The 25,087-nt window shown below is 45.1% G+C and overlaps 1 protein-coding gene across 1 annotated transcript in view; it reads left to right on the forward strand.

Annotated features, from left to right (window-relative positions):
• Positions 1–937: 937 nt before the first annotated feature.
• Positions 938–25,087, forward strand: part of LOC129080669 (uncharacterized) — an 83,740-nt gene continuing 59,590 nt past the window's right edge. The window contains exon 1 of the mRNA XM_054586183.1: positions 938–1,155. Coding sequence (XP_054442158.1) covers positions 938–1,155 — 218 coding nt within the window. The remainder of the gene's footprint in view (positions 1,156–25,087) is intronic.

Genomic DNA, 25,087 nt, shown 5'->3' on the forward strand with positions numbered 1-25,087 from the left:
CATTTTGAAATTGACAAGGAAATTGGCTACTGCTGGGGAGGGTATAAATTCGTACCACCTTTCTGAGGGGCATTCATTTATATCAAAATCCTTAATAATTTATTTGCCCTTTGACCCAGTAATTTTGCTTCTAGGAATTTATTTTAAGGAAATAATCATAGGTGTGTGTGAAGGTTTGTTTACAAAGAAAGATTCCAATCCCATTCAACAGAATTGGAATCAAAATCTTCTATATGTGACATTAGAGAGTTGTATAAATTGTGGTGCTTCAATACAGTGAAATATAATGGAATTCAACATTACAAATGATGTAGGAGAATATTTAAATATATTAATAATCTATTGTTAGGCACAAGAGATTACAAAACAACATGTATTGTATGGTCCAATATAAGAATATTTATACAGATATATAAATGTAAGACTAAAATAATGCACATGGTAGTGTTAACAGCTGGTGTTATTGGATTGCTGTCTCTTTTTCCCCTGTGTTTATGCATATTTTAAAAATTTTCCATAGGACATTATTTTTGTTCCAAAAAAATTAATATATGTAAAAGAAAACTTATAGTCAATAGGTCCAGTTGATAATGTTGTCTAGCAAACATTTTATTTTTGTTTTGGCCTTCTGAGCTCTATCTTTATGTGGTTAGTAGTGTTACAGATTTTGTCAGAATCAGTACCCTCTTTGAAAATACTTTGCAGAACAGAAGACCTCTATACAAATATGCTTTAAATTCCCACTAGTCAAATTCTAACAAAGGCTTCACTGGTTTCTGTCAGTGTGTGCCAGAGCCTTTTTAGTACAGAGTCCTTTCAAAAGTAAATAGGTTTGTGATAAGGACCTGGCTTATCAGGGACGATTTATTTCTTAAATTTTTTTATCCTTTGTTGCCCTTGTATTTGAAGGTACCCTTCAGGGCAGCAATCACCAACGATGGCCTCTTGGGTTTGGAGGATGCTTCCTAGGAATGTCCGTTCCTTGACTACATCATCAGAGAACCAGCGAATTGAGGATTTTTATCGTCACATTGAGGCCTATGGGTACTTCTTGCCCATCCAGACAAGGTGTCAGGACAATGACCAGTACGGTCATGTGAACAATGCTGTGTACTACAGCTACTTCGACACTATTATCAACCACTACCTGATCAGGTAGGCTTGGGTTCTGCAGCCTCACATCCTCATGTCAACCTCTGACGTGCCCTCAGTTGGGAGTTCATGCAGAGCATTTTGGGAAGAGATTCTCGCCATTTTCCTTTGCTAGCGCTCCTCTTTTGTGGAGTCAACTGAAAGTCAGATTATTCCAGAGGCAAACAGGAAGATTGACCTGTTGGTGAGGAAAGTGTTGCCCTGATGCTCCTGCAGTCTCAGGTGTTATTGTATCTTGGTCCTTTGGACTAAACTGTCAGCAAATGTGCAGTCTTTGAATCTCAAATAAGCATCTACACAACAAACCGTGTAATATTCAGACCCTGAAGAACTTGAGCAGATATAACCTCTGTCCTCAGGGCCTTTGTACGAGAAATGCAGCTGCTTCCCCCACTGAGGGAACCTAAGGGGGAAGAAGGAGAGTAAAGATGTTCGTTATAGTCGCTGAATGCCCTCAAGACACGATTGCCATTTCATAGGTATGTTTGCAAGATTGGCTAGTATATATTTGGTTAATATAATTTTTTATGTGAAACATTGCATTGTCTAGACATATCTGCATAAATCCTAGCTTCATCTTGCATTATCTATGTAGTTTTGATCAAATTATTTAACCTCATTGAGTCCTCAGTAAAAATAACTCACGTTTATTATGAGCTTTCTCTGTGTCTGGCACTGTGAAGCACTTTACATAGATTTTTGTATTTCATCCCAAGATAACTCAATGAGAGAGTAGCATATTGTCAGTGCACTGTACGGGCCTCCTGCCTATACCCTTTTGGGGCACACTGGCTGGACTGGCAATTGTCAGCTCCAACATTTAGTTGCCTAAGGACTGGCTGTAGGCACCAGAGCTCCTTTTGCAGCCAGGCCAGCAGTGCAAGGTATTAATGCCTTCTAGAAGCGGCCTTCAGTCACTGATGGAAGGTGGTGTATAAATACTCCAGCTTCCTCACCTCTTAAACATCTTTGATCACTTTATACAGATTCCTAGGCTTCCCTAGTGGGATTAAGCTCCGGTTCCCAGGTTGGTACCTTTGAAAAAGGGAGAGAGAGAAAATTTAAATAATGTAAAACCTACTACTTTAGCCATTGTAAAGTGTACAGATTTAGTGGCTTTTAGTATATGTGTATTCACAATATTATGCAACCATCACCACTATCTAATTTTAGAACATTTTTATCACCACCCAAAAAGAACCCCCATACTTATTGGCAGTCACTCTCAATTTCCTTTCCTTCTGTCCCTTAGCAACATGAATCTATTTTCTGTCTCTATAGATTTACCAATTCTGGACACTTTATATAAATGTCATCATACAATATGTGGTTTTCTGTGCCTGGCTTCTTTCACTTAGCATGATGTTTTCAAGACTGATTCAAGTTGTAGCATCTGTCAATACTTTGTTCCTCTTTATGGCTGGATGATAATCCATTATATGGATATACCAATTTTGCTTATTTACCAATTGATGTTTATTTGGATTGTTTTCCCTTTTAACCTATTATGAATAATGCTGGTAGGAATATTTGTGTACAAGTTTTTATATGGGCATGTTTTAAGTTCTTTTGGGCATATACCAAGAACCAAATTGCTGGGCCATATGTTAATTCTACATTTAACTTGTTGAAGAACCATCAAACTGTTTTCCACAGTGGCTGTGCTGTTTATATTCCACCAGCAACGTGTGAGGGTTGCAAGCTCTCCACTTCCTCACCAACATGTGTTATTATCTTTTCAATTGCAGCCATGCTTGTGTGTGGGAAGTGGTATCTCATTTAAGTTTTGATGATGACTAATGATGTTGAACATCTTTCCATGTGCTTGTTGGCCTTTGGTATATCGACTTTGGAAAAATATCTAATTAGATTCTTTTTATAGTGCTTTTTTCAATTTTATTGAGAAATAATTAACATACATCATTGTACAAGTTTTAGGAATAATGGTTTGATTTCTGTATATTATGAAATGATTATCCCAGTAGGTTCAGCTAACATCCATCATTTCATATGGATACAATATAAAGATAAGTAATTCTTCTTGTGATAAGAATTCTTAGGATTTACTCTCTTAACAACTTGTTTGTATATCATATGTATATCATAGCAGCGTTAACAATATTAATCATGTTGTACATTACATCCCTAGTACTTATTTATCTCATAAATGGAAATTTGTACTTTTTGACCACCTTTCTCCAATGCCCCCTCCCTACCTTCTGCCTCTTGTAACCACGTCTGATCCCTTTTTCTATGAGGCTTTTTTTTTTTTTTAAGATTCCATATGTAAGTGAGACCACACAGTATTTGTCTGTTTCTGTCTAACTTATTTCACCTAGAGCACAATGACTTCAAGGTCCATTCATGCTGTTGCTAATAGTCAGATTTCCTAATTTTTCATTGCTGAATACTATCCCTATATATGATCTAGCAATTCCATTTCTGGGAACATATCCAAAGAAAATGAAAACACTAATTCAAAAAAAAAATCTGCTCACATATAACCAAGACATGTAAACAACCTAAATGTTCATCAATGGATAAATGTATAAAGAAGATAAATGTGCGTGTGTGTGTGTGTGTGTGTTTGTATCTCTTGGCTATATGGAGGCAGATATCTTTTTTAAAAATGTTGAAGTCTTTATTGTATTTTTCTGTTACCATTTATTCCCCTAACACCTCCCCACCCCCAGCAGTCACTGCGCTGTTGTTCGTGTCCATGTAAATACCTTACAGCTCTCACTCACGTAGCAGATTTGCTGTGTTTGGGGACTTAAACATCTTTTTTCAAAAGGATATGTAGAGAACAACTTCCACTTTGAGAGTGCTTGGTTCTCCCCTGGGGGATATGTTATCCTGAATCTTCACACTAATTTTAGGTTGTATGCACCTGTCAGTAATTCCTCCAGAAGTAGCTTACATTTGCTTACCTGTGAATAATAAACTGTCTTTTCAGCACTCATTTTAGCTTTTAGCAGAATGTGTGCTTTATACCTTGAAATCCACAGGAAGGAGTAAAAACAGCATTTGAGGCTCATTGTAATTTCACATCATTTGTTACAGAGGGAAACTTAATAGTGAATTTTCCAACTCACTCCAAGGCCACTCAATCTTTTTTAGAAAGGAGTCTTACAACTCCTTTGGATTCACTCCTAAGAATCATTTCAATGCAGCTGGGACCTAGTGGTATGTCTTAGTCACTTTGGGCAGCTCTAGCGGAGTATCACAGACTGGGTGGCTTAAACAGCAGAAATTTATTTTTTGTAGTTCGGTAGTCTGTGAAGACGAGCTTAGTATACCAGCATGGTTGAGTTCTGTTGAGGGCCCTCTTCCTGGTGTGCAGACAGCTGCCTTTTTGCTGTATCCTCACATGCCCAAGAGAACAGACTCCGGTCTCATTCTCTTCTTATAAGAACATTAGTCCCATCCTGGGGGGCTCCAGCCTCATAACCCCATCTAAACCTAGTTAGTTCCCAAAGGCTCCACCTCCATTGGGATTTATGGTTTCAACGTATGAATTTTGGGGGAACACAGACATGTAGCTCATAGCATGCTTTTGTGGCTTTTGAATGTCTCCCATTCGTGAATGGAACTTCTGGAAAGATGATCTGCAAAAACTGATAGTTGGGTCTTTTATGCAGTGGAGATTGTGGGGGTACAGAAAGGGGTTGGCAGCAACATTTCCTACCAGAATTGTGTCCTGTCTCATGTAAAAATCTCCAGGTATATTTGGAGACACATGGACTCCGAAATTGTGAAAATACCCTGGCAGTTGTGGTCAAGGACTTCCTAGTCGTGACGAAAAGTGAGTTTACCTTTATACTTTTACTAAGAGATGTGAGGATAGTTTAATAGGTTGCTCAGTGGCTGTCAGAAGCGAAGCCAGGACCACATAAAGGTGTGGGAACGCAGGGAAACCAGCCTCATTTCGCCTGTCACTGTGAGGATGTGCAGCTGGTCAAGCCCAAGCAATGCATCCCAGCCAGGCTTGCACGCCCTCCTCCTTCCCCCTGGCTTTCTAAGGATGAGCAGTGCTGTGCATGTGCCAAAAACCCATGGGATAATCAATGAGGAAAATCCTCATCTAGAACTTTCCTTCTCTGAGCAGGGTTTTCTCCAGGAGAGGGGACCAGGTCGCTGAGGAGGGCCTGGCAGGGGAGGATGAGAAAGACAGCACAAGAGACCGCAGCCTGCCCAAAGTTCCCATCACTTTGACACGAGGGAGGGGTTAAGTCATTCTTGAACAGTTTATCGCTCATCAGTTGCAATTAAATATGTTTATATTAAATTATGTTCTGTAATTAATGTAAAATCCTTTAGACTATGCTGTTATTAGAACCAGATGCTGAAGTACCAACAATATTTCAACATGGCTGTGCTGCCTCGCCAGCTGTCTGACTGTAATTACTTTAATCTCAGCTTGTTATCTAATTATCACCTTTGTAAAGGGAAAAGTACTCTCTAATGCTTACTGATTGTTTCAGATGACGATGAAGAGCAGAGAACAGCTGTCAGAGATCGGGGGCCCTACTTATCACAATGAAGGAACTTATCCTGAAGCCTACGCAGGGCCAAACTGCTGAGAAAAGATGTCCCAGGTGGGGACAGGGGACTGGCCAGTGAGGGGAGACAGTTGGTGTGATGGTTAAGGGTGGGGCCCTTTGAATAAACTGTCAGGTGACACCTGCCTCCTGCAGTGATGGCTGGGGGGACAAGTTGCTTAATTGTGTTAAGACTCAGTCACCACACCTGTAACATGGAAACAGTAATAGCACCAGAATTTCTCTCAGAGGACTGTTGTGAAGATCGAATGAGATTATGCATATAAAGCCCTCAGCACAGTGCTTGATGAAATAACTATTCTTCCTTTAGGAAAAAAATCAGTGTTGGTTTTCTGCATTCCCATGACCAGTTCGTTTTCCACATTATGTTCAAGTTCTGTCCTTTTGGGATTGAAATTTACCTTTCCATTGCTTATTCAAAAATGGTTTCCCAAACCAGTCAAGGGTATAAATAAGTATTCTTAGGGAAATCTTGAAGCTCTTAAAAGGAAGAAGCTGTTTTGGGAATATCTTTCAGTGCTTTATGCAGGCATTTGCATATCAACAGTTGCTGTGGTACCTGTAGTTTAAAGCCAGTTCCCTTAGGATGTTTATTAAGCTTTTAATATCCTGCCATGCTTTACCTCTCAGGGGCTGTACCCCATCAGAGGGGCGCTGGCACCAGTCTCCTTGCCCTGAAATAGCATATCTTTCTCACCCATTAGACTGTGAGTCCCTCAAGGGCAGGACAGCACCTTAGTTATTTATATATCCTGAGTACTATATCGCCTTGTTTGGCACATATCTCATCCTCTGTTCCTTGAAAGAACTAAACAAAGTCACTCATTCTTGGGCCACACTGGATCACCCAAGGATTTCCTTTCCCAACAGTGTGAACAAGCACCGCCTCCTGAGGCCGTGTGGCAGGTCTCGGTCTCCAGGATTTCCTGCCACATGTTACTGTGTCCTTATATCAGGAAACTTGAAAGTAGGCCAAGGGGGAGACATGTCAGAGCACCTGAGGGGTCTGACTGTGATGGTGACGAGTCAGCTGTGTCTGGTTTAGCAGCAAACAGACGCAGGAGGCTGGAGCTGGCACACCCTGAGCTGCACCGCCTGAGGAGGGCAAAGCAGAGGGTCTTTAATGTCGGAACTGCCCAGGTGCAAAGAGGGTTGCTTTATGAGAGGGGTTCCCACCATTCATCACAAATGCATAGCTGTCACAAACTCCACAAAACTCTCTTCCATAGAAGGAATGACAAACCAGCCTCTGGAGTCACTCTTGGTTAGAGCATCTTTGGCTATTGAAGGAAATATCCTAGAATGAGAGAAATGATCCAGCAACAGAGACCTTAAAGGAATCTTTGCCTCTAGCCTCATCTCCCATCACTTCCCTTTAGTTTCTTCCTCTCCTGCGATAAACTCCCTATGGTTTCTGGCAAGCAGCCTGCTGATTCTCAGCTCTGTGCCTTTGGTTCAACTGTTGCCTTTACTTGGAATGCCCTTAGTTCTGTTCAGCAGTCGGACGCTTCCTAGCTTTTTCTGATCTTCCCAATCACCACCTCTCAAATAGAATATGTGCCCCTTCTCTGTATTCCCATAGGATCCTGTATTTTCTATATCAGAGGCCCACAAGCATTTTCAGTAAACAGCCAAGTACTAATATCATAGGCTTGATGGGCCATGGGTTTCTGTTGCAACTACTCAGCTCTGCTGTTGTAGCAGAAAAGCAGCCATAGACAACATGTACATGAATATGTGGCTGTGTTCCAATAAAACTTTATTGTCGTTCCCTGCTTATTTTACTTTCTCTGTGCTCTCGTATTTTTATAGCTTGATCACTGTTCTGGCTCTTAATTATGGATTATTAATGCATCATTACTGATTTTGTCCTCTTGTAATGGCATGTCACCCTAATTTGAACTCTGCAAGCTAAAACCTGTAGTGTCTTAGCCTTGATTTGCCCCCCAAAGCAGAGCTGGGACAAGGTCTTGCATACAGGTAGTTTGTTTTAGAAATTCATCCCCAGGAGCAAGACTGGGGGGCTGGAAGGAATGAAGTAGAAGGAAAGCCAACCCAAGTTTACTGAGGCTGATCAACAGTGGGCAGCAGCAGCTGAGTTCCCCTGGGGATCCCCAAGGAGCCATGTAAAATGGACCTCAATGCTCTCTGTCCAAAGGACAGAAATGGGGGGCATATATTCGCTGGCTGCATCCCTCACTGGTCAACATGTTGCCCCATGAGGTGTTAGCCCCCTCTCTTCCACATGTGTGCATATGTCAGAGTCACCGAACAGATTCCTGCAACCTCCCGTGAGGTTGGGGCCGAAAGAAACTCTCCACGCTGCCCAGGCAAGGTGCTGCCAGGCCACTCCTGAGTGCGGCCGGCTGCTGCAGCAATGGCTGGAAGACAAAAGGGACTTCTGAGGATATGAGGCAGCCTAGCAGAGGCGTCCAATGGGCTTAACATTTGTTGCTGTTGCTTAGCACGGTGAATTGCATATGCTGGGAAGCAATGGTTTTAATCCTGCCTGGTTCTGCTCCTTACTCACTGTGTCGTCTCAGGTAAACTACTTAGCTCTTCTGATCGCCATTCCCTCATCTCTGAAGGGGCGATAATCGCACTTACTTCAGAGGCTTGTGTGAGGTACGAAGCCCATGGGAAGCGCCCATGTCATGTGCTCAGCAGATGTTAGATATTAATAGGCACTTAGTAAATACTAAAGAATGTTGAACAGCGTGGCCTTTTGTAAGTTAATGCTTCTATCTTTGCTTATTTTTTTTAAAAACAAAATATATTATTTCTGAGTTGAACTTGAAATACCTTACCACATAAGATGTATTTAAATAAATATTTTTCACTAGAAATAGAAAGTAAGACGGAAAAAGCCACAAAACGCCAGCCTAATACTGCAGCTGCAACTGAAGATGGCAGTAATTGCTGAACTTCCTGACACCTAGGGAAACAAGGGAACAAGACGAGCTGCATAATTCACACTACCTGATGAAAGAAAACGTTATTTTTCCCCAGAGAATCAGACTTTTTTCTCTCAAATTCTAAAAGGAATTTAAAGGAGGCTTGAACAACAAAACCAGAAGAATATAAGGAGCCTGGAAAGAGGGGCCTTGTCTGTTTTGGACTTGACCAGCACTTGGCACATGTGGGTTGCTCAGTGACTAGAAACTAATAGAACCTGTTGTAGGGAGCAGATTTTCTCTCCTGAGAGTCAGCATCCTGCATCTGGTGACTGGTATGAAAGAGTGACTCAACTGGTAAGGTTGGGCGCCAGTGTGGAGAGCGGAGGTGAGCGGGCCTGCCCCTGGGGGCAGGTTGCTTGGGTAGCAGCGGGCAGTAGATATTACGGCTGCCCTGCTTGCTCACAGTGCTGGTGACCTTCCCTCCCCCCTCCCCCAACCTGCCTCTGCCACTTCTCCCCTTGTCCCCCCACCTCTAGCTAAATGAGCAGACTCTTCCCGCAGCTTCCCCAAGGGGGCAGGTGAGAATGGGCTTCCTGTGGCCTCAGCCAGTGTGAGGATTTCCCTGCTGGCATGGCCTTAAGCTGTCCCAGTCGGGCAGGCCTCCCACAGGCTGTGTGTTCAGTTTTGCTGCCCAGCGCAGCATTGGAGACCCCAGGCAGGGCCATACTCCCTTTTCAGTACATTTGCATCTCGGGGCTTCCGTTTATGTTATGATGACTCCATCAGTCTGAAGGCCTCACTTAAAATATTATGATCTGTCTTTTTAAGCCCAAAGAAATCTCATTATAAATAAAATAATCTCATTTGCGGGTGTGTTCTATAACCCACGGGCTCGGAAATGTTCTCGGATACTGCATGCCTGGGAAGTCGGGCTGTCAGATTAATACATTGTGTGAAAATTGGGGCCGGAGGTCACCAGTCTCCTGATATACAAATCTCCCTCTGAGAATCTCATTTCATTCAGACTATCAGTTAGATTAGAAATGCCCTAATTATCCCACTGAAATTAAATTACTTTATGTTAGGGTGATATAATGAATAACCATAAAAAGGATATATACAACCAATCATCGTATTAGTCACAGCAAGACCAGACCATACACTAAACAGACCTTGCTGATTATTGTCAGTAAGTCCCTGTCACACAGAAGTAGGGAGAGGGAAAGAGGAAAAAGGAGAGAGGTTAGTGTCTGTTCACCCCTGGCTGTTCTTGTGTTTTTCCTGGACAGTTAGGATTCCTGCTGTGTTTCTTGCTGAGTTTCTCTCTAAAGGTGCCACCTCTGGTCTTTAAAAGTGAAAGAGCTATGAAGGATCCACTGCGCTCTTGACCTTGTTCACCCCCATGGCATTGGGAAGCCTCATCACTTAGAGGGTAGGACCAGGCATCCATTGCCTTCACCGCCACCACCACCACTACTATTACTACTACCACTACTAAGCTTGGTCTTGGACCTCCCAGCTGCCAGAACTGTGAGAAATAAATATCTGTTGCTTAAGTCACCCAGGCTATGATATTCTGTGGTAACAGCCTGAATTAAGGCAGAACACAATGTACGTTAACACTTAAATCATTAAGTCATCGCATAGGGTGAGCCCTGTTTTCACATAAGTTGAGCCTGTGTTCAGAGAGTTTGGTCCTTTGGGTAGCCAGCTCTTTTCCTCATCTCCAATACACAAGCACGTAAGTACTGACCAGAGATTAAATTTTTAAATTATCATCATTTTTAAGAGCACATGCCTGAACTTCTCTCTTAGGCAGAAGTTATGTAGATATATGGGGTCTGTCCGGGAAAAGTCCAGCCATTGTTAATAAAATGAGAACAGTTTATGTGACATCATGTAACCTGGCAGCCAAGGAGAGTGGACAGGAGTGCTCATGCATGAACAATGACAACTTCACTGTACTGGTCAGTGGGGGCAATAGATGCCATTGAGTGAGCATGTGTACTGTGAGGACATTGCATTCAAAATGACTGAGTGCGTAGAGTTACCAATCTGCATCAAATTTTGTGTTAAGCTTGGACATTCTCCCATGAAAACTATCTGCATGATTCAGGAGGCTCCAGCTATGGGCCACTGGTGATTGGCAGCTTCATCACAACAACACGCCCACTCATGCATCTCATGCAGAATTTTTTGGTGAAACAGTGTATCACCCTGGTGACTCAGCCCTCCTACAACCCAGATTTGGTGCCCTGTGATTTCTGGCTCTTCCCAAAACTAAAATCACCTTTGAAGGTGAAGAGATATCAGACTGTCCATAAGATTCAGGAAAATATGGCAGGGCAGCTGACAGCGACTGGGAGAACTATGTGGGGTCCCATGGTGCCTACTTTGAAGGGGGCTGAGCATTGTTGACCTATGTACCGTGTTTCTTGTATTTCTATCCTCTTCAATAAATGCCTCCGTTTTTCACTTTATGTGGATGGATACCTTCTGGACAGACCTCATAGTTGGAAAGAGATCGCCAGGTGTGCGCTGATGACCCCATTTATTGGAGTCAGTACCTTGTTATTCTCAGTGTTGTCTGTGTTGATGGGTAGTTTCCCAAAGAGGTGAAGGGATATGCTGCCTGGTTTACCAATTTACTGCCCATGTGACAATATGACACCTTAAAAGTTGTACTACTACATACTGCTGCGGTGGAAAGAGTTTGGGGGTGGGAGACTGGCGCCCTGGATTCCTGAGTTGGCTGTGATACTGCCCTTGTGATTGTCAGTGACTCAGGCCACTGCCAGGCAGACAAGGCCCTCAACACCTGCCTTCCTTGATGGGTTTTTGACAAACAGCTCATGGCCCCCTTCTTATGGCCACTGTGCTGCAGCCAGAGAGACATTTTCTAATGGCGTGATACCACCTTCCTACCCTCATTCCTAATAACAACTTTCCCTTGGTATCCATTTGCATTTCAAATAAAGACAAAACTCCTTTGCATGTCCTGCAAAACCCTAGAGGGTATGGCCCTTTTTCAGGCTCCCTGGGTGCTGTGCTCCCCTACGCCCTCTAAACTTAATGTGCACCAGCCCTTTTTCCAGTCCTCACCACACCCCAGCCCGGCAGGGCTCCGCACTGTGCTCTCTGCCTTGAGGGGCCCGCCCTCCCATGCTTAACTCTTCCTTACCTTTGGAGTTCTCAGCGGAAAGATCATTTCCTCTGGATGACTTCTGAATGTCCTGACCAGGTCTCATTCCCCTCTCCCGGACCCTCTCTGTACCGCCACAGTATATAGCATTGTCAGAGTTGCAGATTTTTATTTGTTGGAATAATTATTTGAAATGTATTTCAGTCTCCATCATTTGATTGTAATCACCATGAGAGCCATGTGACTTCGCTTACTGTTGTATCCCAGGGCCTGGCCCATAGTAGGTGCTAGGACATTTTCTTACGTCCACGAATGAATCATTTGGGCTGTCTGGAAATTAGTCAATCAGGCTTAATGCCGAAATGATTCCTGTTTGATTCAGAACTGTAGACAACTGACAATTTGGAAGTGTGATTCCGGTATATTCTGGAAGGGCGCACCCAGAAATCTAAGGTGGTCAGTGAAAACAGTGTGACAGTATTTCTTTGTCAGCTTGACTTCATCATTTCTACTGGAAAGCCTAATAGAGCTCGGGAACCCCATGGTCTTGCAAGGCCTTTTATTTAAAATGTTTGTACCTGGGCAATCCATGTGCAGCTAACATCCCCTAGGAGCCCGACTCTGGTAGGAGGCATGGATGGCAGGTAAACAGCCTGGTTTGGGGAAGGAGAAGACTACTGATCACTTAACGGTGACTCAGTGCACTGAGCTCCCTAATGCCCTTCCCATGTCTGTGAAGGTCGATATGTGAAAGTCGAGGAAAGTTCGGCAGCCCCTGGAGAGCTTCATCCTCTTATGATTCACTGCATGTGGCCGCCTCTCAGCTCTGAACAGAGTGAGGTATGAAGTCATTTCCAAAGCAGCGTCTATGAAATTCCATTACACGGTGCTTTTCAATTTAAGGGGAAAGACCTTTGCGGAAACTAATTTGCAGTTGCTTTAATCACGGAGCTCAGAGACAGCACATCGCTGCAACTAAAAGGGCTCACTGGTTTGCAGATGGCCCCCGCCCCCTCAGCACCTGGATTCCTTCTGCGGTTGTTGCACATCCCCTAATTTTTGCAATTTTTGAGACAAAAAGGAAGTAATTATATTCCGTCTTCCTGGTGAATGTGAATGTGTTGGAATCAGAACCCATTTGAAAATGCTCGGAGTTAAAGCGAATGGGATGCATTCTAGGAAGGGGATCATATCGGGGTGGTTTCCTCTTTCCTGCCAGCCTCTCCTGCCTCCTGGGGACTGTCTTTTGGTTTCCCTCGCTCCCTTATTCACTGATACCGCTAGGATTGTTCTTGACCTGGAGGACAGGCAGGAACCATAGAAGGTGAAAAGGATTTGATTAGGAGTCAGTAAACCGAGGTCTAGTCTCAGTTCTCTTGTTTACCAAATTTAGTCCCTTAGGAAATTCACACTTACCTTAAAGATCACTTGGTGCCTGGAGGGGGGTGGGAAGATGGGGTGACAGCATGTGAGATATGCCCAAAGGTAAGGGGTTGTGAGGGAGTCGGTGATACCTATTTTTCCAAGGTTATTATTGAAGAGCTGTTGCGCAAGTCAAAAGACTTCCTTGCTGACCCAAATCTTCCCAAGTGACTTTCCCAGCTGCTTGAAATTTGGCAAGGGGAGGGAGGAGTTTGAAGTTTTGTGTGTCCTGGAATCTCCTATGAAAATAGAAAAATTCCAGAAAGAATCAGACACTAAATAATCCATTTTTAGTCGTCAACATCGAGCAGAGACTTGTTTGTCAGATAACGATTGGCTTCCTGGGAAGAAGAATAGAGAGAATGAGATATGGTGACAGGTGATTTCATAAGATGGAAATTTTGTGGGGTATTGGGGGAACTGGAGGCTGTTTGAGTAGCTTTATAATGTTGTCCTGACATTGTGTTCAACACAGACTTGAGTAAGTAAACAAGGTACAAGGGTGAAGGATAACACATCAGGTACTGGATTAAGTATTTCATTTGTTAGTGACTACTAGTCACTCTGTTTGGCTGTCAGGAACTGAACATGCTTCATATGACTGCAGGAAACCTCTGCACCACAACACACACATTAGAGGAGCTGCAAATGCCAGATACTGGTTTTCTTTTCTTTTCTTTTTAAAGATTTTATTTATTTATTTTTAGACAGAGGGGAAGGGAGGGAGAAAGAGAGGAAAAGAACAATCAATGTGTGGTTGCCTCTTGTGCATCCCCTGCTGGGGACTCAGCCTGCAACCCAGGCATTTGCCCTGACTGGGAATCGAACCAGTGACCCTTTTGTTTGCAGGCCAGTGCTTAATCCACTGAGCCACACCAGCAAGGATGAAAACTGGTTTTCCAGTCCTCCTTTGCAGCTAGGATGCTAGCTCATGATTGAGGCTTTGCCAATGCACCTGCGCCCAGCCATGACTCAGCAGCGGCTGATGTGTTGAGGTAGGGACTGTGCAGAATCTAATCTGGCAAGAGGGGAGGACCTACCGGCAGCTGTATTCTGCTTGAGATGGTAGCCATGATAATGACTCCATGACAGTCAACATCCAGAGTGTGTCTAGGGGTAGTGGCTGTGACAGAGGTTTCTTTGGGGGATGGGCTCTGTGATGTGATTTCAGGTGTTTTTCCTGGCAACATGGGCTTTAAGCCTGTTCTCCGGCCCTTCCAGAGATTTGTGGGCTCTCCAGAATCCTTTTAACAAATCCCCTTTCTTCCTCAATCAGCCAGACTTCATTTTTGTGGATTGCAATGGAAAATTCTGATTATCACAAATAATATACTTAAGTCCTCACAACAACCCTGTGAGGTAATGCTCTCCTTACATTTCAGGATAATGTAACTGGAATGTAGGTAGAGGAGTCAAGCAAGGCTGAGTAGCACAGCAGATATATTAAAATAAGACCACTGGACTCCAGCATCTGGGCTCTTTCTCCAGCACAAGGAGAGTGTGAGGGATGCTGAGGAAAACCTCGCAGTATTGCCTGCTGAGAGGATTGGGGTGTGACCTGACTAAACCAGTGCAGGAGAAAGGAGTACTGGTCAACCAAGGCCCTGTGCTACCCCTACTAATATATGTGAAGTTCTTTTTAAACTACAGAGGGGGCCATAAAAAAATATGGTATGACCCCACCAGAGCAGTAACTACAATAACAATGACAACGATGGGGTCTGGCTGGGGGATTAAAGGCCCCAGTTATTCCATGGCACATTCCACAGGTGCTGTGAAACAGCCAGTATTTTCTGATTCTTCTCTGACCATGTTTTGCAAAAGAACTGCCTCTTTTGCTTGGCTCACAGTCACAATCTTGTTTTTGAAGATTTGGGGCATCGTTTTACTGCTATAGGGGTTCCTTCCTCCCCAACTCACCCCAAAAACCCTCTCAAAACTCTGAAATTAAACACACACATGGTGAACTTTATGACTGCGATCAAGTATACCACGGTGAGTTGTAAGCAGGTGGGTGCCAAACTGCCACAGCATCAATGAGGGACTCCACTTATTAATTTGGTATTTTACTTGCTCATGTGCTTCTGTAGTAAAAAATTTTTCCTTGAACTTTTTCAATAAGCCGATTCAGGAAGGCATTCATCTTGGAGTGTGTTTCATGATAAAATAACTAACAGTCACAGAGAACATACTTGCTTTTCCTTCACTTTCCATTAGAAATTGAATCCACAGGGTTCATTTAGCACATAGGGTTTATTTAAAAAGAAAGGTCCACTCAGTGGCTAATGGAAAAGCCTGGTTGACGTCTGTGAAATATGCGGGCCAAGCACGCAGCTGAGTGTTTAGGTTGATGGAAGGTTCACAGCTTCTGGCCAGTCATGTGGTGTGGACTCTTGGTTATGCCCCCTACCCTGTGCCTGTGACCAGGTGCCTGAATTTCTTAGAAATATAAAGTTAAGGACAAAAAGTACAAGAGTACAATAGTTTAAAGAGTCGCCTTGGAAAGAACATTTCCTGCAGCAAAGAAGATGGGAGGAGAACAATGTACCGCTGCTATTTTCTGCTTCTCTAGTCCTTTTTCTTAGTCCCGCTGTCACCAGCAAGGGACGCGTAATGGATGAAAAGTGGTGAAGGTTTTGCTGCATTTCTGATATGCTTTGTGAGTGTTTTAATTGTGAGGAAGGAGTCTGACTAGGATGAGAAACCTGTGAAGTGAGAAGATCCTTGTTTTTGTAATGGGGAGCGGTTACAAGCGCAGGTTCTGGAGCAGACTGCCTGGGTTGGAATCATGGCCTACGGGGTAAAGGACTTATGCCTCAGTTCCCTCAACTGAAAAAGGGATTAATAATTGTACTAATCTTAGGGGATTCTCATGCACAGCACATAGAGTAATGCCTGGTGCATACATAGTGCTAAAAAAAGTGTCAGCTGTTGTTGTTATTATTAGCATCATTTCTGTTGTGCTCCGCAGAGAGAGCCAGCCCTCCCCCTTTCCCCGTCACACATCGCTCCTCTGCTCCTCTCATTGGTTTGAGAGGTTCCCTAATAAAATTCCCATTCCTCTATGACAGGAGCCCCTTCTCTAACAATTCCTAAAGGGAGTAGGATACAACAGAAGTACTTGGATTTTGAGAAGGCGAAGAGCTGGTGAGAGAATGAGTGGCTGATGTCACCCCCTGACCTGGGCCAGTTTGCTCCATCGTTTAGAATTTGGGGTCCTCTCCTTCCTCCGGGTGCCTCCATCCACGTGGGAGCAGGAATGCATTACTCTAGCATTCCTGGGGATTCCCTAAGTTTACCTTTCCTGTTGCTTCTCTTTGCATTTGAGGTGTGTGTTCCATTTGTCAAAGGTCTTTCACTGTATGATGTCGCTGGAGCCTCATAAAGACCCCATGAGGTAAGAAGGCAGACATTATCATTCCCTTTGAGGTAACTGAGACCCAAAGAGGTTAAGTAGTGACCAGGGGCACATGGGTAATTAACTACAGAACCTAAACCAGAATTTAAGTCTCTTTCTACTCTTCTACTTAGGTTTCCAAAGAATGGGAGCCATTGTGCTGTACTGAAGTGACCCCCAATGTGGTCCCATATTCCTTTGAGCCCTGGCCAACTTTATTCTGAACAAACTCTGCCTTTCAACGGGCAAAATGCCCTTCCTAGAGAGTTTGCTGTGTGCTTACATGCTAACCTTGGCTTTGTAGGGAAAGAAATGATCAAATATTTTCATAATCAGCATGCTTCAAGCTTCTTGAGTCTAGAAAATAATGTCACGTGGAGGTTCAGAACACTGATTCTGGTGTCAGGGGATCTAGTTTCCAATCCTAGACCTGTCAATGTGCTGTGTCACTCTGTGTAATTTGTTTAGCACCTCTAGGTTTCCATTTCCTTATCTCTAGAATGGGGATAAGAATGAATAGTCCTACCTCCTAGGTTCCCTCTGAGCATTAAATGAGGTGGGGATTATAAGAGAGATAGGAGCAGATCAGGAAGCAGTGGTGTCATAGAGGATAGTTTCCTCAAGGGAAGGAGACTGAGCGGGAACTCTGCTGCAAGGCCAAGGAGGCAAAGACTGGGTTTCTTGACATGAAGTCACTGGAGACATTGACTAGGACTCCGCACTGTTAGAGCATTAACTCCTATGGGAGGTCAGGGGTTTTTGAAAAGTAAATGCCAACTGAAGAGATAGAACATAGACAGCTCTTCTAAGAAACGTTCTTGTGAAGTGTTTAAGAGACAGTTTAAAAGTAATGAGTGGTGTGTGATTGGGGAGATCTTAGGGTTTTTTGTTTTTGTTTTTGTTTATCATTAAGATGGGAAAGGCACCCATATGTTTAGATACTGCTGTGGACACAGTTGAGTGTGAGAGGTTGACTTATAAAAGAGAAGGGATGACTGAAAATGAGTGTTCCCTGAAGGGTAGGAGGGAAAGGGGCCCAAAGCTCTGATGGGAATTCTGGCCAGGACAGGAGGGGTCCCCACAGGGAAGGCAGGAGCAGGCAGGGCACTGATGTCACCCAACAAAGTTAGGCAGTAGAAGCTGAGAGAGGTCCCATAAGCTGGGTTCCTTTTCTCTTTGAGATAGATGATCAAGTTGTCTGCTGAGTGTGTGGGGTGAGGTGGACAGGAGAGGTCAGAGGTTGGAGGACAGTGGAGGACATTTAAATATCAAGGTTGGAGACCAAGAGTGTGAGTTAGATACTGGCTAGGCTGCTGTTACAGGAGACTCCCAAATGCCGTGACTTAAACAAGAGAAAGGTTTATTTCCCTCTCACACAGCAGTCCAGGTGGGGGGTCTGGGATGGACAGGGGAGCTGGGCAGTCTTGAGGGGAGAGCCAGAGCCAGATCATGCAGGGGTTTGCTGGCCTAGTGAGGGGCTTTGGATTTCATTTTAAGGGATTGAAGGTATTGAAAGATGCAGAAGAAGGCAGTGGGTGGACATCATGAAGGGAGTGGGGAGGGCACCAGGGAACCCGTGTCCTCCTCTCTAGAAAGCTGAGAAAGCTGGTGAAGTGGAAAGGGGCCGAGGTCCCTGGACCACCAGGCAGCTGTGGGCCCCCGCTTGCATGTTCCCAGGCATCTGGACCTGTTAATAGGCAGAGACAGGAGAGAGTTTGACTTCATTCTGTGTCCTAAAGTTCTTCTTGCTTTTTGGTCATTTAATCGCCCAAGTTGCTTTATATTTTGTATTAGGTCATCTACATAAGCACATGTGGCTGTGCACACACATGCACACTCATGTACACACACAAACTAATTGGGGCACAAGCTCTGGAATCAGGTAGACTTGGGTTTACACCCCAGTGGCTGCTCCCACTCGCTAGGTGTCTTTGAGAAAGGAATGAACCTATTGCATCCTCCATTTCCTTCTCTATAATATGTGACTAGGATATATGAATAGAATATCCTTCATAGATTTGTTGTGAAGATCACATTAGAGACAGCATGTAAAGCACAGTTCTTGGTGTAGAGTAAGTGCTCAATATATTAAAGCTACCATTATTACCAAGCTTAATAAGTAAATAGCTATCATCATCATCACCACCACTTTACCTTTTACCAAGAAATTTACTTTATCTATTAAAACAAACTACCCAAACATCTCAAAAGGTACATTTGCATTTCAAAAAATTTATTTGGAGCCAGCTTTTCTTTTCTTCTCCAGGCCTGGACCAGGCAGTCTGGAGTCTGCAGAGGAAGTTATTGGGGATGCTTTTCAATGGGAAACCACCTGTCCACCCTTTTGTGTTCTCCTCAGAGAAATCTGTTGTCCTGGGAAGTCTTTTCTTTAGATAGCAACTTGGCTGCTAAAATGAAGCCAGGCTTCTTTGTGTGTAAGCGTGCGCTGGTTCCAGGGCTCAGCGTGGGGGTGGAACAGCTTGCCATTAGCAGGTGATGGTGGAATGTCCCGCTGGCGGCCCCTTCTCCTCCTCTCAGAGCCATGTGAAGCTGTACCGTCTGTGTGTGATCACTTCCACATGTGTGTACATGTGTGCGTTCTCAACACACTCTCCCAAGGATCTGATCTCAAATTTGCTTCCCACCTAGAGAGGCCCTGCAGCTCTGTATCACAGAGAGAATCACCCCCTTCCTGGACCACCTTTCAAGGGTTAGGATGTCCCAGTTCTACCTGAAAAGGGCATACCCCCCCCACCCTGTGCCATTTCCTTCTCTATGAAATGGATACCTGGCTCCACAAACAGCAAGTCATTGATGAGAGCCATTTTCTAGTCTCAGTTGTGCATTAAACGGCTGAGTAGCATTGCCTAAGTCATTTCACTTTGATGGTCTAATGGCTGGAAGTTGTGGGGAACTCAGAAGTCCTTTCTCACTCTGAGGTTTTGTGATTTTACCAGCAGCTCCTAGACTAAAGGTCTTGGTTCTTTTGGCCATTGCCTGTCCCTCCTGAATTATGTTTCTCTCTAGCAATATCATTTCTGCCTGTGTAGTCACATGGTCCACTATCTCCCATCTTTAAAACATTTTTCAAGTCAGGTCCCATGTGTCTGTCCTTAATGTTGGAATTATGGGGGAAGAGAAGTTCTATTTCCGTTGGAGTCATGACGAACTCCCAGCCTGTGGCTATTGGTGGCCATCTTGCTTCTGTAACGGAAAGCTCACCTCTGAATAAGGCCAGGTCCAAGGGAAGTGAGCAAAGCCAAGAGCTCAAGGGAGGTGATTCCTGCTAACATTGTTGAGTACCCAGGTACAGCCTTGCCTGAAGCTATCTACATTTAGACATCTTAGTTACATGAACTGTTTTCTTCTGCTTTATTTGCTTGTTTAAGCCACTGTGGGTTTTCTGTCAGACTGTTCCTTCCAGCTGGCTAAATGGATCACCCTGGATCTGTAACAGTAGGGATTTAGGGCTGCTTTAAGGAAGAACTTCCAGATAACACTGTAAGACTCCAATCTAATGTGGGGATACAAATGCATTCAAGCCACGTCTGTTGAGGGCTGGCTACAGACTAAACCAAATTAATCCTCATGGGATTGGCCCTGTTAAGGTAGCAACTGATGTCCCCATTTTAAAGGGCAAGATTGAGACCCAGAGAAGGGAGGAAAGTGTTCCATTGTGAGGAAGTGAGGAGCCAGACTACACATGCAAATTCTGCCGATCGTACTTGGAGAACCACTTGATGTGGCTTGTCTACAGGACAGAGCTAAAGCACCAGCCACGCCCAGCATACTGGGTGCCTGAGACCTGATGACTGCCATGTGGAAGTTAGAAGACTCACAGAAGCAAGTAGCACTGAAGGAAGGCAGGTCACCACTCATCCTTCTGGCTGCCCCATGCCCAGCACCCCTTTCTCTTTGCTTGGCAATTACAGAGTCATGCTCACGTGATCACAAGGGCCGTCCCCCATCCACAGGCTGGTATTTGGAGCTGCTACAGGGAAGGCCAAGAGTCTTTGCCTCCCCCTACCTGGGGACATCTTCCTTCGGGTCTTGGGAGACCCCACTCCCCACTTGCACACCAGAGATCTTTTCCAGAACATGCAGAGACCCTCACCCAGTTTGGAATGGGATGTATCCATCGCTATCCTTTCCACATCTCCCTTGCAGCTCAGCTCACACACTCCTTTCTCTGCACTGCGGCCTCCTGTGGCTGCCATAGGAGAATGAGCAGACAATAAGTCAAATGCTCAGCACTTGAAGGATGGGTGAGGCAAGATGTGACAGTTGGAATCTTAGACTTCAGGCTGAAGAGGCTGCAGAAGCCCCCAGGGTCCAGAAGCAGTGCTTGGGCCAACATGATTCCCCAGGTTTTTTGATGGATGGAGGCTTCTGACCACAGAGGGTGGGGGCAGATGGCCAGGCCCCTGAGCTGTCCTGAAGGCCCACTGTGTGCAGGCTCAGAGTGCACAGAGAAGAAAGGACAGTGGCCTGCCTTTGGGGTGTTCACAAATTAAAAAACAACAAGCCAAATAGATGGCCAGAGCACCATAGCTCATGAGCTGATTTCATGGGTGAGGGATGGGGGACAGAGGCAGAGAACCAAGTCTGTTGGGGAACTAGTTAAGGACAGTGAATTTTCAACTGAGACTTGAATGCTATATCAGTTACATATGTGTTTGACAAAAGTAACAGAAAACCCTACTAAGAGTGGCTGAAACTACAAATGCATTTAACATTTGATGTTGAAAGATGATGTGAGACACGAGAGGTCTGGTGGTAGTCTGGTGGCCCAAGGATGTCATCAGTGACTAAGACTCCACCTATACCTCTACTGCACTGTTAACAGAATGTCGGTGTTATTCCCTCATGGTTGCACAATGGCTGTTTCCACTTCAGGCATCACATCTCCACAGTTAGCACTCAAGCAAGAAGCAAGGGGTCACCTTCTTCAATGCCCATCTCGTTCTTTTCAGGAAGGAAAATCTCTCACAGAAGCCCCCATAGACTTCCTCTAATATCTCATTGGTCAAAACTGGGCCACAAGTTCTTGCCTCAACCAATCACTAGTGGAGGGAATATGGTTCCATAATGGGCTTAGACGGACCAGATGATTCCTTCAATTTAAGCATTCACAGGAAGAAGACAATGTGCTGTGTGAGCAACCAACACCATTCTGCCATAAAGGAGAAATGCAAGGTAGCTGAGGGTTCAATGTCAAGGGACCAGAAGAGCAAGAGGAGCAGAACATTTAAAGCACAGAGTTATAGAAGACAATACAGGTACTTGGGATTGCTGGTGGTTCATTACTGCAGGAACACAGGACAGGTGGAGAAAGGTGGGCAGGCTGTAGGCAAAGGGCGCTACAGAGAGACTGAGCAAGAGAGTGAATACAGGAGCAGATGGAGAATCACAGGTGTGTAGAGGTCCTCTGTATTTTATGAACCAAGCAGAGCCATTTATGATAGGCAGTAATGTTGTTAATACTCTGGGAAACCTCTGTTAAAATGATTATAATTGACAGGAAAGAGTATACATGACTTTAATTAATGACCTTAATTAATGAATTTGCTAATGGCAGCTACCTGTTCCTAGGTATTAGAACATGCACACACTCAGCCCAGTTCTTCAGACAGCGGTGATGTCACCTTGGTGACACCTGCACCTTGCCTCTTCCTCCTGCCCTCGGCCCAGTCTTCTGGCCCACGCTCCACCCCGCCCCTCTGCTCCCCGCCCTCCACCACCCACCCGCGCCCCCTGGCTGAAACAACCCAGCACTTTGTGTTGTAATTTAAACAAGATGCCCTCCCCTCTGAGGGTTAGGGTGAGGGTGAGGGTGACTATGTCCCAGTTTGCAGAGGAGAAAACAGAGGCTAGAAGTGGACAAGGGGCTTGCCAGTGAGTTGTCGGGGTGGGATTTGAACCCAGAGCCCATCTTTCCCAATCCACCATGCTAACCTATGACTTCAGAGGGGAACATCCCTTCTGACTCAGCCCAGATATTTGCTAATCCTGAGCTTCCTCATGCCCTCATGCCTCCTCTCCATTTCCTGTGGTCAAACCCAGGATTCAGGGCCCCTTCCCGAGGGGCCAAGGGGAAAGGCCCAACTCCTGCATTACAGCCAGGAAACAAAGCTGCCTAGTGTTATCCTGTTGAGGTCCTCTTGGTCAGAACACAGGCCACAGGACCGAGAGTTGCCTCTGGGTCTTTCTGCAAATGTTAGGTAGTGTGAGTATAGGTAGTGTGAGTATAGGAACATAAGGTAACATAAGGTCTGCCTTTCTGCCCTGCAGTCTGGCTCGTATCCCTTTTTCTTCAGAATGACAGTTGCTGCTGTTGGGAGTTACTGTGATAATTTTCTTTATTTTCCATCTAGTTCTTCTGATTAAGTCCAAGTACTACATCTCTACATACTTCTCAAACCAGAGGATGCACAGCCCCAACTCTGTGCAGGGAGGATGCAAAACAAGAGTATCCAATACATCTTTCGGAAGCATCAAGCTTATTGCAAGATTTGGAAGAGAACTTAGTACTTGAATAAGAACTGTTCCCCTCCCACAAACACGGAAGACAAGAAGAGCAGGGGACGGGAGTAGGGCCTCAGAAAAACAGTCCAGTCACCAAAGTTTCCCCTAAGTGGGGGCCGAGCGGCAACCTGCAGTGAGGGCGGCCTTTCCTGTTGTCTCTCGGGGGGCTCAGACTGTCTCCCAGGCTCACTGGGTATTTGGGGTACAGTGCTTCTAACAGCCACGGAGATAGATGCCAGCTACCCTCCTGATGTGAATCCTGTGCAGAGCATGCCGCAGCAGTCTGCACACCCCATTGTCTGGGGGACTGTGTCCTCTTGCCCAGGGGTCCTTGCACACATAGTGTGAGCATTATGTTCTCCTCCCTCCAGAAACTCTTTGGTTACAGCCTCTGGCTGATCTTCCCGCACCATGTACCTGGCCCACCTGGAGCTCAGCATCTTCAAGTTCAACATTTAACATCCAAGGAGTCCAGTTTGACCTCCCCAGCGTCACTGAGGATAGCCCCACCTTGGCTGTCCATAACTTAAATTGGCTCTACACTGTTCCATTTGCCATGCCACTTCTTGGACAGCCTAAGGCAGAGCTTTTTCAAAATGAGTCCAAGAACCTCCGTGCCACCCTCTGCCAGCCCCGGGGATCCACTGCTGCTGGTGCTGTGGGTAGAGGGGGAGCCCTCAGGGCCACACCGGGGGCTGGGCTAGGGGTGTCACCCTTGGTTTCAAGCTTGCTGATGGATTGGCAGGCTCTTTTGCCTTTTGTCCTGACTCCTGGTCCTCAGGCTGCTGATCTGCCTGGCAGAACCTGGAGGGCCCTGGCTGAACCTCCTGAGCTGGGGTGGGACTCTGGCAACTGGGGTCAGGGGAACAGAAGGGCCTTACCAAGACGGCACGGTACTCCACTTCGGGTTTCTTGGTGCTCAGGATGCTACTGTGGCCGTCACGCTGTTACGCCTCTTGACTATTAATAAGTCCTGGATCTGATCCCACTTCAACACCAGGTTCACCATCTCCTCTGCCACCCAGAGATCCTTGTTGTCACAGGGTGGCTCACCGTAAGGCCCCAGTGTCTCCTCCTGACCCATGTTTAGCCCTGGGTCTCTCATGATTTGTTTTAAAGTCCTTCTGTCTCTGGGGAGGAGGGTCATCAATTTCTTTAAGTTGTTTTTGTATTCTAAAGATAAAAAAAAAAAAGGCTCATGGTATTTCCTGCTCAGTATCCACTACCACAACTCCCAGAAGTCCTTTCTCATGACAGGCAGGGTCCCAGTGACCATCTCGTATAGAATCACTCCCAGCCTCCATGGAGCTACAGCAGGGCCATCATGTTTTGGGCCCAGGAAGAGTTCTGGGGTGACAGAAGAGATGGTGATACAAAATGTGTTGAGTTTATTGCTGGTAAACTGAGGGCGGAGTCTAAAGTCTACAACATTGATGTTCATATGAGCCTCAGAGGGCACATTCTCTGGGTTTAGGTCCTTGTGGGTGATTCCCTTATGGGTGCAATATTGTGTACCAGCTGCCAGGAACATAGGAACATGGTTCTTGTCTCAGTCTTGGTCACGCAGCCCTGGTCCTGCAGCTAATCAAACGTGTCCCTTTCACTGACATTGTTTCCTTGGGGTCATTCACCTCAAATAACTTAATTATATTTGGGTGATTCGACACCTTCACGGGTGGACTTCAAGAGCAGAAGTCTCCAGAGGCGGAAGGTGTTACTGAAAAACCCAAATTTGGCTGCTGGCTGCTAGGAAGCCAGTACCTGAGAGACAAGTGTCAGGTGGAAAGGGAAAGTTCAGGAACCCAGAACTCTGGAAAGATGGCAGACTAATGTCCGAAGGCCATCTCTGAAGTTCCAGACCAAACAGAAGAGTTTTAAAAGGGAGGTAGGGGAGGGGAGAATTCCAGGGGACTGAAAGAGAAGACTGTTCTTCTTTAGTCACAGATGACACTATTTCACATGAGACTCCTGGGTGTCAACAGCTGGTGAC

Source organism: Pteronotus mesoamericanus, unplaced genomic scaffold (assembly GCF_021234165.1).
Source record: "Pteronotus mesoamericanus isolate MK-2021 breed Mesoamerican mustached bat unplaced genomic scaffold, CSHL_Meso_final contig_90, whole genome shotgun sequence".
Lineage (NCBI taxonomy): Eukaryota > Metazoa > Chordata > Mammalia > Chiroptera > Mormoopidae > Pteronotus > Pteronotus mesoamericanus.